The sequence below is a fragment of the Prinia subflava genome, chromosome 5, assembly GCF_021018805.1.
Source record: "Prinia subflava isolate CZ2003 ecotype Zambia chromosome 5, Cam_Psub_1.2, whole genome shotgun sequence".
NCBI lineage: Eukaryota > Metazoa > Chordata > Aves > Passeriformes > Cisticolidae > Prinia > Prinia subflava.
Genome location: NC_086251.1, coordinates 305,393 through 320,931, shown reverse-complemented (window position 1 = coordinate 320,931; position 15,539 = coordinate 305,393). Strand labels below are relative to the sequence as shown.

The window sequence follows — 15,539 nt, the reverse complement described above, 5'->3', positions numbered from 1 at the left end:
GGGCAGCACCGCCCACCACCGCGGCCGCCGGTACCGGGACCCCCCGAACTCCCCTAAACACACCCGGGCCGAACCCCCCCGCATCCCGAGTAACCCCCGGAGACACGCGCGGGCTGGGCTGGGGGAGACGCCTTTATTGGGGACCCAACACGCTGAGGGCATCCCAGGGGGCTCCAGCACCACGTGCCGCGGCTACAGCGCCTGGGAAAGCCAAACAATCCAGGGAAAACCTCCGGGAGGCGTCAGGAACGCCCGGATTGGGGCGGCCCTTGGGAGGAAGGAAGGGTGGCTCAGGATTCCGGGGATTCCCGCGGGTGGCCGCCTGCCCTCAGCAGCCGGGTGTACGTGTGGGGCCGCGCTGTGCCGAGCCCGAACGCCAGCACCGCCACGGCCACGCAGAATTCCAGCAGGGCGAGCAGCGCCAAGGTGGAATCCAGCGCGTTGCTCAGGATCTGCAACGAGGAGGAGGAGGAGGAGGAGGACGGGAATGTGGCAGGGTCCACCAGCCGAATGAGAGATGGATCCTGGACCACCCCACCCCAGTCCTGGGTGTCCGTACCTTGCCCTCCATGTGGAGACACCATTCCGGGCGCACCTGGAAGGGCCGGGGCTTCTCGCAGCCGGGCATGGTCCGGGTGATGGCCGTGCCGTGGATGCCCGCGGCCACCAGCGTGCCCAGCACCACGGCCACGCTGACCACGCAGCAGGCCTTGACCTGCGGGAAGCACCCGGTGACGCGGGCCCCGGCAAGGGCTGCTCCCCACATGGGTTGTTCCACTGGAATCAGAGATGGCCTGGAGAAGCTGCCCAGTTTTGTCCCACTCATCCCACGGTGATTCCAAAGCCACAAGGGTCTCCTGGACCCTTCATCCCCCTCATCCCACAGTGATGCCAAAGGTCATGAGGGTCTCCTGGACCTTTCATCCCCCTCATCCCACAGTGATTCCAAAGCCATGAAGGTCTCCTGGACCTTCCATCTCCCAGTGATTCCAAACTTGTCATCCCCCTCATCCCCCAGTGATTCCAAAGGCCATGAGGGTCTCCTTGACCTTTCATCCCCCTCATCCCACAGTGATTCCAAACCTTTAGTCCCCCTCATCCCACAGTGATTCCAAACCTTTAGTCCCCCTCATCCCACAGTGATTCCAAACCTTTAGTCCCCCTCATCCCACAGTGATTCCAAAGCCATGAGGGTCTCCTGGGCCTTTCATCCCCCTCATCCCACAGTGATTCCAAAGCCATGAAGGTCTCCTGGACCTTCCATCTCCCAGTGATTCCAAACTTGTCATCCCCCTCATCCCACAGGGATTCCAAAGGCCATGAGGGTCTCCTTGACCTTTCATCCCCCTCATCCCACAGTGATTCCAAACCTTTAGTCCCCCTCATCCCACAGTGATTCCAAACCTTTAGTCCCCCTCATCCCACAGTGATTCCAAACCTTTAGTCCCCCTCATCCCACAGTGATTCCAAAGCCATGAGGGTCTCCTGGGCCTTTCATCCCCCTCATCCCACAGTGATTCCAAAGCCATGAAGGTCTCCTGGACCTTCCATCTCCCAGTGATTCCAAACTTGTCATCCCCCTCATCCCACAGGGATTCCAAAGGCCATGAGGGTCCCCTGGACCTTTCATCCCCCTCATCCCACAGTGATTCCAAACCTTTAGTCCCCCTCATCCCACAGTGATTCCAAAGCCATGAGGGTCTCCTGGGCCTTTCATCCCCCTCATCCCACAGGGATTCCAAAGGCCATGAGGGTCCCCTGGACCTTTCATCCCCCTCATCCCACAGTGATTCCAAAGCCATGAAGGTCTCCTGGACCTTCCATCTCCCAGTGATTCCAAACTTGTCATCCCCCTCATCCCACAGGGATTCCAAAGGCCATGAGGGTCCCCTGGACCTTTCATCCCCCTCATCCCACAGTGATTCCAAACCTTTAGTCCCCCTCATCCCACAGTGATTCCAAACCTTTAGTCCCCCTCATCCCACAGTGATTCCAAACCTTTAGTCCCCCTCATCCCACAGTGATTCCAAACCTTTAGTCCCCCTCATCCCACAGTGATTCTAAAGGCCATGAGGGTCTCCTGGACCTTTCATCCCACAGTGATTCCAAAGCCATGAGGGTCTCCTGGACCCTTCATCCCCCTCATCCCACAGTGATTCCAAAGACACAAGGGTCTCCTGGACCCTTTATCCCCCTCATCCCACAGTGATCCTGACTCCCATCCTGTGCTCCATGTGAGAGAGCTGGGCACTTCCCAAGGGGGACTGGCCTGTGGATCCCATGGGATGAACCCAGACTTTGGAGGGGTCCTGGCAGCTGCTGGAAGGGACATAAGGAATTTGGGGACATGTTGCCCCTCCCAGCCTGGATCTTACCAGCACAGGGCTGTCTCTTCTTTCACTTTCCACCAGCAATGAGCCCGAGAGCAGGAGCTACTTGGAAAACAGCAGGAATTGGTGTCAGCAGCAGGGCACCCTTCCCTGTCACCCCCTTCCTGGTGCCCCTCCAGCTGGGAACCAGGGTTCAGGGATGCACAAACACTCCGGAATGGGGGAGGTGTCAGTGGAGACCTGGGGACCCTGGGATGTTGTCCCCAACCCATCAGGACTCCCTGAGATTCCCATGTGCTCATCCCAACTTACCAGGACCCCCAGCCAGAAGAGGATCCCGCTGGCCACAGGGAGGGAAGGGTTCCTGTGCTCTGATGATGTCAGGATGATCCCGAAGAGGATGTGGACGATTCCGGCGAAGATGTGGATGGTCTGGGGAAGGATGGGGGAGAGGGATCCTGATCCCGCTGCTGTCAGACACATCCCACCCCAATCCCACGTCACAGCGCCGGGAAGGGACTGGCAGAGGCACCTCTCCCCATGTGCTCTCCGCCCAGCCAGGGGGAACCTCCAGCAGGATTCAACCCCTGCAGATCCCCAATCCCTGCTGGGAGGCCATGTCTCACCCCCAACACCTTGGGATGCGCCCTCCGGAAGCCTTGTGTTTGGAATGACGTCCTGGCAGGTGCCTGGGAGCCTGAGGCCAGCTGGGCCGCCCGGGGATCCGTGGCCGGGATCACCTCTGTGATGATCCTCACGCTGCCGGCGTCGGTCACCGTGGTGGCCGCCATGGCCTGGGATCCAGCACAGGGAGCTGAGGGAATTCCCGGGTGCCTTCCTCCTCCTCTTCCTCCTCGCCACGGTCCCTTTGCTGTCCGAAATCCCCGGGAGGTGCCGGCCAGGCAGGGACGCGCTCCCACTGCCCTTTGCTCCCTGCAGGAAGCTCGCTCATGGAATTCTCGTCAGGCCCCTCTTGCTCAACGAGGAGGCTTTGCCAATGCAGGCTCCCAAAATCCTGCAGGGGAAGAGGGAGGGAGGGACAGGGAACCCCTCCTCGGGCTCTGCAGCCTTGGGGAAGGGATGGATGCTTTTCCCTTGGCATGCTCCAAGGCCCCCTTTAGCAGCATCAAGCCAGTCCCTTCCATCCCAGATTGTGGATGCTTTGCTTGGGAATCACTCCTGCAATTAGCTGAGTACCTAATGAGGTGTTCATAGCCTAACCCTGCCCACTTTCCAGGAAAAACTTGGGTTGAGACAGGAAAATTTATAAATACCATTATAAAGGAAGATCCTTGATTGCCATTTTTGGGAATTCTCCCTCCTGCATCCCTGTGGATTTGTCCCCAGCAAGGACACGCATTCAGGGATCCCCGGCCATCTCTGTTGGGAGCCAGAGGGAAAGGAGATGCTGTTATTTATGATGGGAAATGGGAGCTCAGGCTGGGAATGGAGCCACCACACACGGCAAGGAGATCCCAAGGGATTCAAAAGCCCCTTCCTGCCTCCAGCCCTCCCTCCTCCCGGAAAAACAGCCATGTCCTTTTCTCCAGGAGTGTTGGGATACCCCACACCAACCTGGAGGACTCACCAGGTTTCCTGAATGGCTGATGTGTGCAAGGTAGGAATTTCTTGGTGGAATGGGAATTTTTAGGTCCAGGATTCTGGCATCACCGCCACACCTCTCTCTCTGCCTGGGAAAGGACGGGACCCTGCAGCTGACGATTTCAGGAGCAGGTGGAGCAACTTTTGGAAGTTTTTTCCTTCTCTCTGGCTCTAGAGGGAGCCGAGAGGCCGCGTTTGGAAGCGCTGCACTTCCAGAGCTCGGGAGAGGCTTCCAGCCCTGGAGCCGGCTTGGAACAACCTGAGCTAGTTGGAGGTGTCCCTGCCCGTGGCAGGGGGGTGGAATTGGATGATCCTTAAGGTTCCTTCCATCCCAAACCATTCCAGGATTCCGTGCCCTCCCCATGCTCCCACACACCAGGGAACGGGACGCTCCCTCCAAACCGGCCTAAATCATATCCCAAAAAAAAAAAAAAGAGCTGGAAGAACAGACCTGGAAAGCGAAGAGCAGCAACTCACGTCTCCATCCCGGCTCCAATGGCATTCCTCCATCCCACCCGTGACCTTCCTCCATCCCGCATCCCTGATGGAAGCGTGCACTTGGCCTTGTAAAGGGCTGCATCTGGCGGCACGGCTTTCCAGGAAAAACATGGACATGGATGAGATTCAGCCTCTTCATCACATTCCTGATGCCTCAGAGCCTTTAATTCCTGCTGGTGCCTCATCCCTCTCAACACTCCAATCCTAACAATCCCGGGGATCTCGTTCCAGCCCTGGGAAGGAACACTTGAGCCCCCGTGGAAATTCTGGGATCCCCTCTTTAGCCTTTAGGCAGCCAGGGTATCCTGCACCATTATCCACGGCTCACATTCCCAGCCAAAACCACCCTACACGGTGGATTTCCTCCCAAATCCGCCTTTCCAGATTCCTACAGCATTCCTCAAGTTCCAGCCTTGCAACCAGAAACAGCCATGACTGCCCTCAGCCCCCCAAACCCCACTTTCTGAATGAGTTACCCATGAAAAAAGCGCTTTTGCCCTTGGTAAATAAAGCCAGGTCCAGCTGGGGATGGCAGGAGCCCAAGGTAGGATGTCGGGATTTGTTTTGGAAGCGGATTCCAGAGGAGGTGAAGCTTTGAAGCAGATGCAGGGGAGCAGCAAGGCCGGGCGGTGGAGCTTTCCAACCTTTTCTTTGCAGGATTTTTTTGGCTTTGCAGATATATACAACACATTCCTTGGATTTTAATGTTCATTTTCCTATTTTCTAGGACAAGTTTTGGATGGGAGAAGCCTGGCTGGATGCTCAGGGGGATCAGCGAGACCCTCCTAAATTCCCTCCCACCAGCACAGGACAAAATTTATGAGCCTGGTGGAACCGAAATTCTTTTTCCAGCCCCAAAATTAATGAGTTTTTTTCCAAAGAAAATAGATTACGATGGAGAAAAGCCCTCCACAGAAACTTGCTGCTTCCTGGGACAAACTTTACATCCCCATAAAAATACCAAAAGCCAACATTTTGCTTTGCTTCCAGGTGTTTCTGCTTCCCACAGGGCTCTTTCCATACTGATTCCAGAAGGAGAGTCATGTTTTCTGGGAGAGGTTTCAGGTTCTCTGCCTTTAAACATCCCAGTGGCCATCCCGGATTAGGGAACCCGGAGCTGGGAGCAGGCAGGAGGTTGGGGGGGGCATGGCTGCCTGCTGGGGTGATCCATACCTGGCATTGGGGACACGGTGACACCGCTCCCAAACCCTGTCCCAGATGTGTCCGTCAAGCCCTGCATGTGACATTCCAGCCTTTGATCCGCTCGTTCCCAGGAAGACTCTGAGGCTGCAGAAGAGTTCCAGTTCGTCTCCAGGGCTTCACTGGCACTGGCTTCCACTGGCAATCCCGGAATGGGACCTTAAACACTTCCAGGGATGGGGCAGCCACAGCTTCCCTGGAAAATCTATTCCAGCACCTCCCCATCCACACAGGGAAGAATTTCCTCCCAATATCCCATCTAAACCCACTCCCTGGCAGTAGGAGGCCATTCCCCCTTGTCCTGGCAGTCCAGGCTCTTTTCTAAAGTCCCTCTCCAGATATCTTGGGGCACCTTTAGGTGCTGGAAGAGTCTCCAAGATCTGTCTCTTCCCAAGTGGAAGAGCCATTGGGACACCCCAATCCATCTCACAGTTCTCCTTTCCAGCTCCTCCAAGGGTTTTGGTTTTCCTCCAGGATCATCACCAGCAGGGACACAAAACTCTGTGATCCCTGTCACCTGCTATTCCCAACTCCTGGAAGTCCACACTCCCCCCTCCCAGGGCTGCAAATTCCCACCTAAAAATAAAAAGATATTTTTTAAAAATCCCACATTCCCATAGAACCTTAAACACTTACTCCAGTGTTTTCAGGGAAAGCCACAGGTGAACACTGGGATACTCTGGGAAAACCAACCCTGATGCTGGTGGGAGAGGAGGAAGTCTCCTCAGGAAACTACCAGGCTGGGAAAACACAGAGCTTGGATGGGAGGTGGGATGGCTTTGTGGTGGTCCCCATGGAGCCGGGAGAGGTTGGGATGCTCCAGAGCCAGACCTGTAATGGGCCGTGGCCACGGGAGGAGCGGAGACAGCCTGTTCATCCTGCTCCCAAAATCCCTGGGGCTTTTCCTACTGATGGGCCTCATTATTTTTTCAGAGCTGGGAACAGAAATAACTGACAGGGAGTGAATAATCCATGAGGCTTTGGCTGAGCAGCCTGAGCATTGTCAGGGAGTGTGGAAAGGAGAAAGAAAACACTTAAGTCACTCCAAAACTTAAGGGAACGCTCAAGGAGGAGGTCACTGATCCCACTCTGGCACTGGACAGGAAATTTGGAATGGATTCTGCCACCCAAAATTAAGAGGATCCTCCCACAGGGCACTGGGAACTCACCAGGATGTTCCCACACCTTGGAAAATCGACAATGGGATCTCTTTCCTCACCTCCATCCCACCTTTCCATTTCCATGAGCCTGGGATGCTCCTTAAATAACTTGATGCCACTGGATGCTCGTCACCACCCCGTTAAATCCAGCAGCATTCCCACTGGATGCAGGATAATTGAGACCCATAAATGAGCTTGTCAGGAGCTGACAAACCTGGTCCAGCTCAAAATGATCCCAGAGCCCTTTTCCTTTCCCTGAAAACAAAGAATTTTTTAGGCACTGCTGCACGGAGAAGGTTTGGGAGCACCCCTCAGCTCCATCCCTGCCACCCAGGACGGTGGGAACAGGGAGCACACGGCCCTGGTGTCCCCACGTCACCCCAGAGAGCAGCTCCAGCCCCGGGGCAGCTTCTCCGGTGGCAGAAGAACCGAGATGTGCTGGCGTCACCGGCAGCGCCGCCGGCCGCCCGGCTGCTCCAGCCGAGCTAAATATAGCACTGTGCTGGAACACGGCGGGTGGGAGGGCAGAATTCCCTCAGGAGATCAGGTACCCTGGTTTAGAGGTTGGAATTCCAGCAGGAGATGAGATTAGAGGGGCAGAATTCCCTCAGGAGATCAGGTACCCTGGTTTAGAGAGTGGAATTCCAGCAGGAGAGGGGATTAGAGGGGCGGAATTCCCTCAGGAGATCAGGTACCCTGGTTTAGAGAGTGGAATTCCAGCAGGAGAGGGGATTAGAGGGGCAGAATTCCCTCAAGAGATCAGGTACCCTGGTTTAGAGAGTGGAATTCCAGCATGAGATGAGATTAGAGGGGCAGAATTCCCTCAGGAGATCAGGTACCCTGGTTTAGAGAGTGGAATTCCAGCAGGAGAGGGGATTAGAGGGGCAGAATTCCCTCAGGAGATCAGGTACCCTGGTTTAGAGGTTGGAATTCCAGCAGGAGAGGGGATTAGAGGGGCAGAATTCCCTCAGGAGATCAGGTACCCTGGTTTAGAGGTTGGAATTCCAGCAGGAGAGGGGATTAGAGGGGCAGAATTCCCTCAGGAGATCAGGTACCCTGGTTTAGAGAGTGGAATTCCAGCAGGAGAGGGGATTAGAGGGGCAGAATTCCCTCAGGAGATCAGGTACCCTGGTTTAGAGAGTGGAATTCCAGCAGGAGAGGGGATTAGAGGGGCAGAATTCCCTCAGGAGATCAGGTACCCTGGTTTAGAGAGTGGAATTCCAGCAGGAGAGGGGATTAGAGGGGCAGAATTCCCTCAGGAGATCAGGTACCCTGGTTTAGAGAGTGGAATTCCAGCAGGAGAGGGGATTAGAGGGGCAGAATTCCCTCAGGAGATCAGGTACCCTGGTTTAGAGGGGCAGAATCCCCTCAGGTGAGCAGGTGCTGAGGGGGTTATGGGGACAGAATTCCCTCAGAATCAGGGGTTTAGGAAGATGGATTTCTCTCAGGAGAGGGGTTTGGAGGGGCAGGATTCCTGTTGTAATCCTGATTCCCTCAGGAGAGCAGGCACCAGGAGTTCAGAGAAGCAAAACTCCCCTGGGAAGAAGGGGCCAGAGGTTTTAGGGGACCAAAACTCCCTTGGGAGCAGGGGCCAGGGGTTTAGGGGAGCAAAATTCCCCTCAGGAAAAGCAAGCAGGTACCAGGAATTCAGTGGGGCAGAATTCCCTCGGGAGACAGCAGGAATCTCTAAACCAGGCAGGATGAGCCTCTTTCCTGAGGGACAGCAGCTCTGTGAGGGGGAAGTGGAGCTCCCACGCTGCAGATTCCCAAATTCAGGAGACACGAGCCCGGAGAGAGCATTTATTCCCAAGATAAAATGAAGCCAACAGGGGACGAGCCGAGGTAGATGCTCCGGTGACCCGCCCGACTCCCGGCACACATCGGGGTCACTCCAAACCACCGCCAGGAATTCCTGAACCCCAACAGGAGCCAACCCCAGCATCCCAGCAGGGATTTACAGGCAGCAACCGCCCAAGGCTCCCACCTGGAGAAGCCCCTTCCCACAGCAGCCAGCAAGGGGAGCCCCTCAGACCAGGCCCAGGGGCAGGGAATTTGGGGGTGTCCCTGGCTTTTGGGGGGGACCAGCACATCCCAGCCAGCAGCACAGTGGGAGGAGGAGGCCATAGCCCTGGGATTTAGGAGCGACGGAGGCAGGATCCCATTCCGACGTCCTCGGTGTCAGACTTCGGGAGCAGTCAGCTGCAAAGAGACCAGGAGGGGTTTTGGGAAAGGGGAAGGGTTTGGGGGACCCACCCAGCACCCATGGGGGTTTGGGACCCGGAGCAGAGGGGTGGATGCTCCGGGATGCTCCCTGGGGATTGGGGTGGGATGTTTTCCCATGGAGGGGATGCTGCTGGGCAGCAGGATGGGGACTGTCACCCCAGGAGCCACCCCAAGGCTGACTCTGCTCCTTGGATCACCTCGGTGTAGCTGGGAGGCTGAGGCAGCTCTGCCGGCGGCACGGCCAGATCCACACGGGTGGCACTGGGGACAATCAGCATGGCCTGGGAAACACCGGGATTTATGGGAGACACTGGGATCACAGGAGGAAGCTTTTGGCAGCCATCCCTGCCACCCCCTCATCCTACCTCGTTGGAGCTGAGGCGGGTGGCCCGGCACCAGAAATTGGCGGTGGCCACAGCGATGCAGAATTCCAGGATGGTGAAGATGAGCAACACGATGGAAATCCCATTCCCTGCGAGCTCCAGGACGGGGAAAACCCCATCAGTACCCCATCCAGAAGGACAAACCCCACACAGGGCAGCAGGCTGTGGCTCCCCCTTCCTCTCCCTCCGCATCCCCAGCTCCAAGGTCTCACTCCAAGCCCTCCATCCCGCCGTTTTTACCGCTCGTGGATGCTTCCAGGGGGTGACTCATCCCCCGAGGTACCAGCCTAAAATAGGTCGCACCAGCAGAGGAGAAACCGCCACCCCAACAGGGATTTGGGAAAGGGCACAACAGCCCTGGAGGGCTGGAGAAAAGGCCCGGGGGGTGGTTCCCGAGGGCCGGAATTCCGCCCAGCGGGATTTTACCATGACGAGATAGCTGTAGTAGTTGAAGCTGGGGCGGTAGAGCCCGTTGAGGTTGAGGTCCACGATAAAGGCCGCGATCCCCAGCAGCGCGAAGATGGCACTGATGACGTTCATGGTCTGGCTGCCCTTCACCTGTGGGCACCCAGGGGGCTTTGAGGGGGGGTGGCAGACCCCCCCAAAACCCCAGAGGGACCCCCCAGCCACCCCCTGGGCCCGTTCCTGGGATGCTCCTGGGGAAACTCACCGCGCATTCCGTGGGGCTCTTCTCGGCGCCGATGGAGAGGCAGCCGGAGATGATGAACTGCAGCAGGAGAGACGGGGCTCAGCTGGCACAGAGGGCACCCCAAACCCGCCCAGAGGTGGCACTAACGGGGCACAGGGGACACGGTGACCCCCCCATGCCCTTGCTTTCCAGCTGCCGAAGCCTTGGGAGCTGCAGGTGGATCATTCCCGGTGAGCATCCCTTCCAACGGGTGTCCCACCTGCTGGCATCCCCCCTCCCCAGCAGCACTCCCTTCCCTGTGGGCATTGCTCCCTGGTGAGATTCCCTTCCTGGGGGGCATCCCACCCCCTCAGGCATTCTTTCCCGGTGGGAATCCCTTCCCGGAGCCCGCACGCACCGACACGCCGCCCAGGAAGGGGATCTCCCCGATGACAAAGACGGAGGTGTAGACGTTGGTGAGCGTGGTCAGGACGATCCCGAAGCCGATGTGCAGGAATCCCGTCATGATCTGGATGGTCTGCAAGAGCGGGATGGGTGGGAATGGGGTCAACTCAACCCCCCCGCCCACAGAACCACCCGGGGGACGCCTTAATGCCAAGAACCTGTGCAGAGACACAGCATCCCCTGAGGGATCAGCAGGAATCCCCCCGGGAATGGGGGGATTTTCCAAGGGTTCCTCCCCCCGACCCCCCCAAACTCACCCCCATGACGCGGTTCTTGCCCTTGGGGAGGGTCTCCGCCGTGTACATGACGGCGCGGCTGCCCAGCCGAAAGCTCCCCATGCCCTGCATGAGGAGAGCGGGGGGCACCGGGACCCCCCGGAGCTGCCCCGGTCCCCACCGGGGCCGCCCCCAGCCCCACCCCGCCACAGCCCGCGCCCATTGGCTGAGCCCCGTGACGTCAGCGGCTGCGGCATCCCCCGGGGCACCGCCCAACCCACGGGGGACACGGGGGGACGGAGGGGACAGCCCCCCAAACCCGGGGGGGGCGGCGGGAAGTGGGGCTGGGAGGATGCTCCGTGGGATGGGAAGATGCTCCGGGGATCCCCTGGCTCTGGCAGGCTGCGTGGGGTGGAGGGGAAAATTCCCAGTGTTGCCCCCCACCCCTTTCCATTCCGGGCAGGGCTCCAGGACACCGCGTTCCCGCCGGGAAGAGCCGCTCATCCCAAACCCACACGCCGGGGAGGTCAGGAAATGGGGATGCCAGCTCTCCCCCGAAGCTGCGTGTCCCCCCATTCCCGCTCCTTCCAGCTCCACGCCGTGTTTACACGAGCGCAGAAAGAAAAAAAAAAGATTAAAAAAAGCCAAGGGAAAAAAAAAAAACCCACCAAAAACAGAACAAAACAAAAACCCTAAACCACTCCGCAGCCAATTCCTGGAAGAAAAATCCATCAAGGGCCATTAGGCTCCTGCGGCTCCTCCCCGCAGCGCGGGGGGCACGGGCGGGGGGGCGGCACCAGGACGCGCAGCTGGCACTGCCCAGGCACGATCTGCCCTGGATCTCCTTCCCCGGGAAGGGGTGGGCCTGAATGTCCTGGATCTGCCCCCAGGTGCGGGAGGGGAGGAGAGGATCCCCACACTCATCCCGTACGCTTTCCCCCCCCAAAATGTCCTCATTCCCCATTTTTAGGGTATCCAGCCCCGAGGAGGAGGAGCCAAGAGCTCCAGGCAAAGGATTAAACCTGAAATCAGGGAATGACAAACACCCTGAGAATGAGAAAGGCACATGACACCACCCTGCACCCCAAGTTCATGGAGGACACCCCTGTACCCCATCCTGACCCAGACAATACCACAGCCCTCTGCTTGGATCCCATCCTGGGGGTTACAGGGCAGGGGACACTCAGAGCCCTGAGAGGACCCTGAGAGGAACCTGAGGCTCTGGGGAGGGACTCCTGATTTCCCTGGAGCAATAACATTCCCCATGGAGGGAGAAGGGCCTGCCACAGCCACAAGCCTTCTGGCCAAGTGGAGAATGTCCCCATGCTGCATGCCTTCCCGTGGGAAGGAGTGGAATTGGGGCTGGGGGCGTCACCCAGCTCAGAACAGGTGACAAAAAACCCCTGGGGCTAACAGGGTCCCCTCACGCCCACCTCCTTCAGGGACACACAGTGTCCCCACTCCTCACCTCCAGGGCAGTCCCACAGCTCCACGGGGGATCCTCCAGGTGGTGTCCACCCCTGGTCACCCCCAGCTCAGCTCCCCACTGGCCACTCGGCTTCCCAGGACAGCAGCTGGCACTGCCACTGGTGACAGAGTGGCATGGCAAGCACAAGCAGGGCTGTGACAGGGATTTGGGGACCCCCACAGTCCCTCCCCCCATGCCGAGGGCAGGGGAACCCACCCAGGGGTCACTGCTCCCTCCCTCTCCCCAAAAAAATCATCCAAATTCCCCAAACATTCTCTCACCTGGAGCAGCCTGTTCGGCAGCGGGAGCTGCAAAGAATAGCACAAAACACATTCCCTTGAAAGCCTCCAGGAAAATGGGAGATGAAAATGTCCACCCTTAAAAACACCTGGGAGGGGGGTGGTGGCCACGGGTCTCCCAATGGGAAGCTGGGTGGGGTGGGCCTACCCCTTGCACCCACCTGGGGCTCGTTTCCAGAGTCTCCCAGGGATCTGACCCTGGACCCTCATCCCACCTTTCCCAGCAGGAAACATGGGAAGTCCCTGAGGAGGAAAAGCCCTGCTCAGCAGCAACCAAACTGCCCATGTGTGATCCCATCCTGACTCCAAACCCAGCTATTGGGAAGGGAGGAACCCCATCCCAGGCCAAGCTCTTTGGGGAAAGGCTGCTTTATTTAAAACACAGCATCCTCAGAAGTATCTGAGCTGCCAACAGGGGCCTCATCCGGCTTGGAGGAGCTCCCCGGAGGTGGGGGAACTCCAGCTCCCTTTGCCTCTGGAGGATCTTCTGCGACTCGGAGCGCGGGGTGCTCCCCTTGGGCTGGAGCGGGCACCAGGGCGCCTCCTGCCCTGCCACTCGCTCCTGGGAGCTCCTCACCGCGGCAGGCCGGGCTCCCAGTTTGACTTCCAGGCTTTTCCTGGCCACGTGCATCCTCAGGGCGTTGCGGGTGCTGCCGATGCCCGCAGATCCCGAAGAGCACGCGGAGCCGTCCGCAGCGGCGTCGCCGTCCGGAGCGCGGCAGCTCCCACTGAGGCTCTCGGAGGAACGGGACAGGGATGCTCCCTGCTGCACCAGCCGCTCCTGGGAGCGCCTCACGGGCACGGGCTGGGCCTTCAGCTTCATTTCCAGGTTCTTCCTGGCCACGTGCATCCTCAGGGATGGGCAGGTGCTCCCCGCGGCTCCCAGGGAGCAGCCAGATCCGTCCCCGGGGTCTGCTCCATTCGGAGTCTGCCGGCTCCGGGAGGGCTGGAGGCTCTCCGAGGAGCTGGAGGAGGCGCAGCAGGGCAGGTGGCCTCGCTCCAGCAGCTGCTCCAGGTCCTCCCAGCACAGCCGCCACATCCCCGAGTCCTGCGGGAAGGACACCCCGGGCCACAGCGGCGTCACCAGGTCCCGCAGCTGGCGGGCCGCTGCCACGCAGGGGCCGCAGCCGGGGCCGCAGCCGCAGGGGATGCACCGGGGGCTCCCGGCGGCGGCGGGGCCCCGCCGAGGGCTCTCCTCGGCCAGGGGGGAGCCCCCGGCCCGGCTCCCGAGGCGCCTCCGCGCCTTCCAAAGGCAGGCGGCCAGCAGGACGGCCGTGCTGGCCACCAGCAGGGCGAGCGAGGGGAGCAGGACGCCCATGGCCTCACCCCTGTGCCATGGTGGCTGCACTGGAGCCGGCGGTGGTGGCACGGGTCCTGCAGGGACACCGCGCTGACGTCACAGCGCCGCGGGTGGGACACCTGTGTGACGTCACGGCTCGCCCCGCCGCCTCTTGTGACGTCACGGCGCCGGGTTCCCCATCCTACATCCAAACGAAGACTGTGAAACCCATCCCCGCAAACCCAGTACGCCAACCCAGCACACAGGCTGGGAGCACACCCAGGCCACTTCCAGCGCCTCCTGCGGGACCCCCGGGGCTGTCCCCGGCCGGCGACCCCCGCCCGGTACGGGGGTGGGAACGGGACGCGCCGCGTTCCCCTCCGGAACTAACATTGCCGCCGCGTTTCCCGGCCGGACCACGGGTGGGGCGCGTTCGGGGACGGACCAATGGCGGCGCCCTTGCGGCACTTCCGGCGTGTCCCGGCGATGTGGCGATGGCGGCTCCCGGGGCCGCTCCGGGCCGGGGGAGGTCAGGGGGGCTCGGCCGCGCTCCGAGGGGCCGCCCGTGCCTTGTGGGGGGTTCAGAAGGCCGGGGGGACCTTCCCGGGCCCCCGGGGCTGGCGGTAGAGCGGCTGAAACCGGGGAGGTACCGAGGTCCCGGTGGGACTCCCGGTTGGGCTGTAGCGGCTTGGGGGGATCCTGACACCGGGAAGAGGAGGCTCCGTGGGGTCCCTCCTGCCCGAGACCCCCGCGCCCACAGCCGTGATCCCCTCGCTGTGTCCCGCAGGTGGCGGCGGCGTGGCGGTTCCCCGGGCGGGGCTCAAGAAGCTGGCGCTGCCCCCGGACTACAGCGGTGAGCGGCGGGAGAAGCCCGCCAGGGGCGGCGGGGGCTCCCCGGTGTGTTCCCGGGGATGGCGGTGATCCCGGTCGTGCTGTTCCCCGGCAGGGATCACCATCCCGGATAAGCCGAAGCTGAAGTTCATGGACAAGGTGCCGGCGGTGCCCAAGGTCCAGCGGGAGCCGCGGCGGCTCCGTGACATCCGCGGCCCGTCCCAGGTGGCCACCGACTTCACCGAGGGCCAGTACGGGATCCTGGTGAGCGCCGCAGGGATCGGGGGAGGCGGGGAGCATTCCAGAGGCCGGGATTCCCGGGCGGGACACTGAGCTGCCCCGCCCCGTCCCCCGCGCAGGCTTTGGGCGGCGGCTACCTGCACTGGGGCCACTTCGAGATGATCCGCCTGAGCATCGGCCGCAGCATGGACCCCAAATCCATGTTCGCCGTGTGGCGAGTGCCCGCCCCCTGCAAGCCGCTGACGCGCAAGAGCCTGGGGCACCGCATGGGCGGCGGCAAGGGCCCCGTGGAGCGCTTCGTGACGCCGGTGCGCAGCGGCAGCCTGGTGGTGGAGGTGGGCGGGCGCTGCGAGTTCGGCGAGGTGCGGCCCTTCCTGGCCCGCGTGGCGCGGAAGCTGCCCTTCCCCGCCGTGCCCGTCAGCCGGGACGGGCTCCAGGAGATGCGGCGGGAGGAGGAGCAGAGGAGGCTGGACAACCAAAATCCTTGGACTTTCGAGAGGGTGGTGGCCGGCAACATGCTGGGGATGAGGAAGTACCTGAGCCCCTACGACCTGCAGTTCAAAGGACGCTACTGGGGCAAGTTTTTCTTGAAGCACAGAGTGTGAGCGGCGTCTGGAGTGGGTCCCTTTGGGAATTAAACCTTTCCACCGGAGCCTGCTGTGCGTTTGGGAGCTGGGGAAGGCGGGGCTGGGAGCGTCCCCAGGGATACGTGGGTTGG

The 15,539-nt window shown here is 60.4% G+C and overlaps 4 protein-coding genes across 4 annotated transcripts; 1 reads left to right on the top strand and 3 right to left on the bottom strand.

Annotated features, from left to right (window-relative positions):
- Window positions 1–18: 18 nt before the first annotated feature.
- LOC134550711 (membrane-spanning 4-domains subfamily A member 15-like) lies at window positions 19–4,693 on the bottom strand. Its single transcript, XM_063397449.1, is given in 6 exon segments — window positions 19–452; window positions 560–715; window positions 2,376–2,435; window positions 2,643–2,762; window positions 2,957–3,345; window positions 3,605–4,693. Coding segments are annotated over 5 exon segments (663 nt in total). The 5' UTR covers window positions 3,122–3,345; window positions 3,605–4,693; the 3' UTR covers window positions 19–290.
- A 3,868-nt stretch (window positions 4,694–8,561) lies between these two features.
- LOC134550705 (membrane-spanning 4-domains subfamily A member 12-like) lies at window positions 8,562–10,922 on the bottom strand. The gene is made up of 7 exons (XM_063397442.1): window positions 10,747–10,922; window positions 10,443–10,562; window positions 10,067–10,123; window positions 9,823–9,954; window positions 9,379–9,492; window positions 9,211–9,294; window positions 8,562–8,989 (listed from the first exon to the last, which is right to left on the bottom strand). Exons 1-7 carry the CDS (start codon window positions 10,834–10,836, stop codon window positions 8,969–8,971), a joined length of 618 nt encoding a protein of 205 aa, XP_063253512.1. The 5' UTR covers window positions 10,837–10,922; the 3' UTR covers window positions 8,562–8,968.
- A 120-nt stretch (window positions 10,923–11,042) lies between these two features.
- Window positions 11,043–14,531, bottom strand: LOC134550702 (uncharacterized). The gene is made up of 2 exons (XM_063397439.1): window positions 14,196–14,531; window positions 11,043–13,952 (listed from the first exon to the last, which is right to left on the bottom strand). The coding sequence occupies exon 2, from the start codon at window positions 13,787–13,789 to the stop codon at window positions 12,842–12,844; it is 948 nt and encodes a 315-aa protein (XP_063253509.1). The 5' UTR covers window positions 13,790–13,952; window positions 14,196–14,531; the 3' UTR covers window positions 11,043–12,841.
- On the top strand, window positions 14,198–15,473 carry MRPL16 (mitochondrial ribosomal protein L16). The gene is made up of 4 exons (XM_063397440.1): window positions 14,198–14,279; window positions 14,538–14,603; window positions 14,697–14,845; window positions 14,941–15,473. Exons 1-4 carry the CDS (start codon window positions 14,198–14,200, stop codon window positions 15,424–15,426), a joined length of 783 nt encoding a protein of 260 aa, XP_063253510.1. The 3' UTR covers window positions 15,427–15,473.
- Window positions 15,474–15,539: the final 66 nt, after the last annotated feature.

Excerpts from the sequence above, each read along its gene's own strand:
- LOC134550705 (XM_063397442.1), bottom strand. The coding sequence starts at position 10,836 with ATGCAGGGCATGGGGAGCTTTCGGCTGGGCAGCCGCGCCGTCATGTAC. Across the intron at positions 10,124-10,442 it reads CCTTCCTGGGCGGCGTGTCG|TTCATCATCTCCGGCTGCCT; the intron begins GTGCGTGCGGGC and ends CTCCTGCTGCAG. Across the intron at positions 9,295-9,378 it reads CCCGCCTCAGCTCCAACGAG|GCCATGCTGATTGTCCCCAG; the intron begins GTAGGATGAGGG and ends GGTGTTTCCCAG.
- LOC134550702 (XM_063397439.1), bottom strand. The coding sequence starts at position 13,789 with ATGGGCGTCCTGCTCCCCTCGCTCGCCCTGCTGGTGGCCAGCACGGCC.
- MRPL16 (XM_063397440.1), top strand. The coding sequence starts at position 14,198 with ATGGCGGCGCCCTTGCGGCACTTCCGGCGTGTCCCGGCGATGTGGCGA. Across the intron at positions 14,280-14,537 it reads GCCGCTCCGGGCCGGGGGAG|GTGGCGGCGGCGTGGCGGTT; the intron begins GTCAGGGGGGCT and ends TGTGTCCCGCAG. Across the intron at positions 14,846-14,940 it reads AGGGCCAGTACGGGATCCTG|GCTTTGGGCGGCGGCTACCT; the intron begins GTGAGCGCCGCA and ends TCCCCCGCGCAG.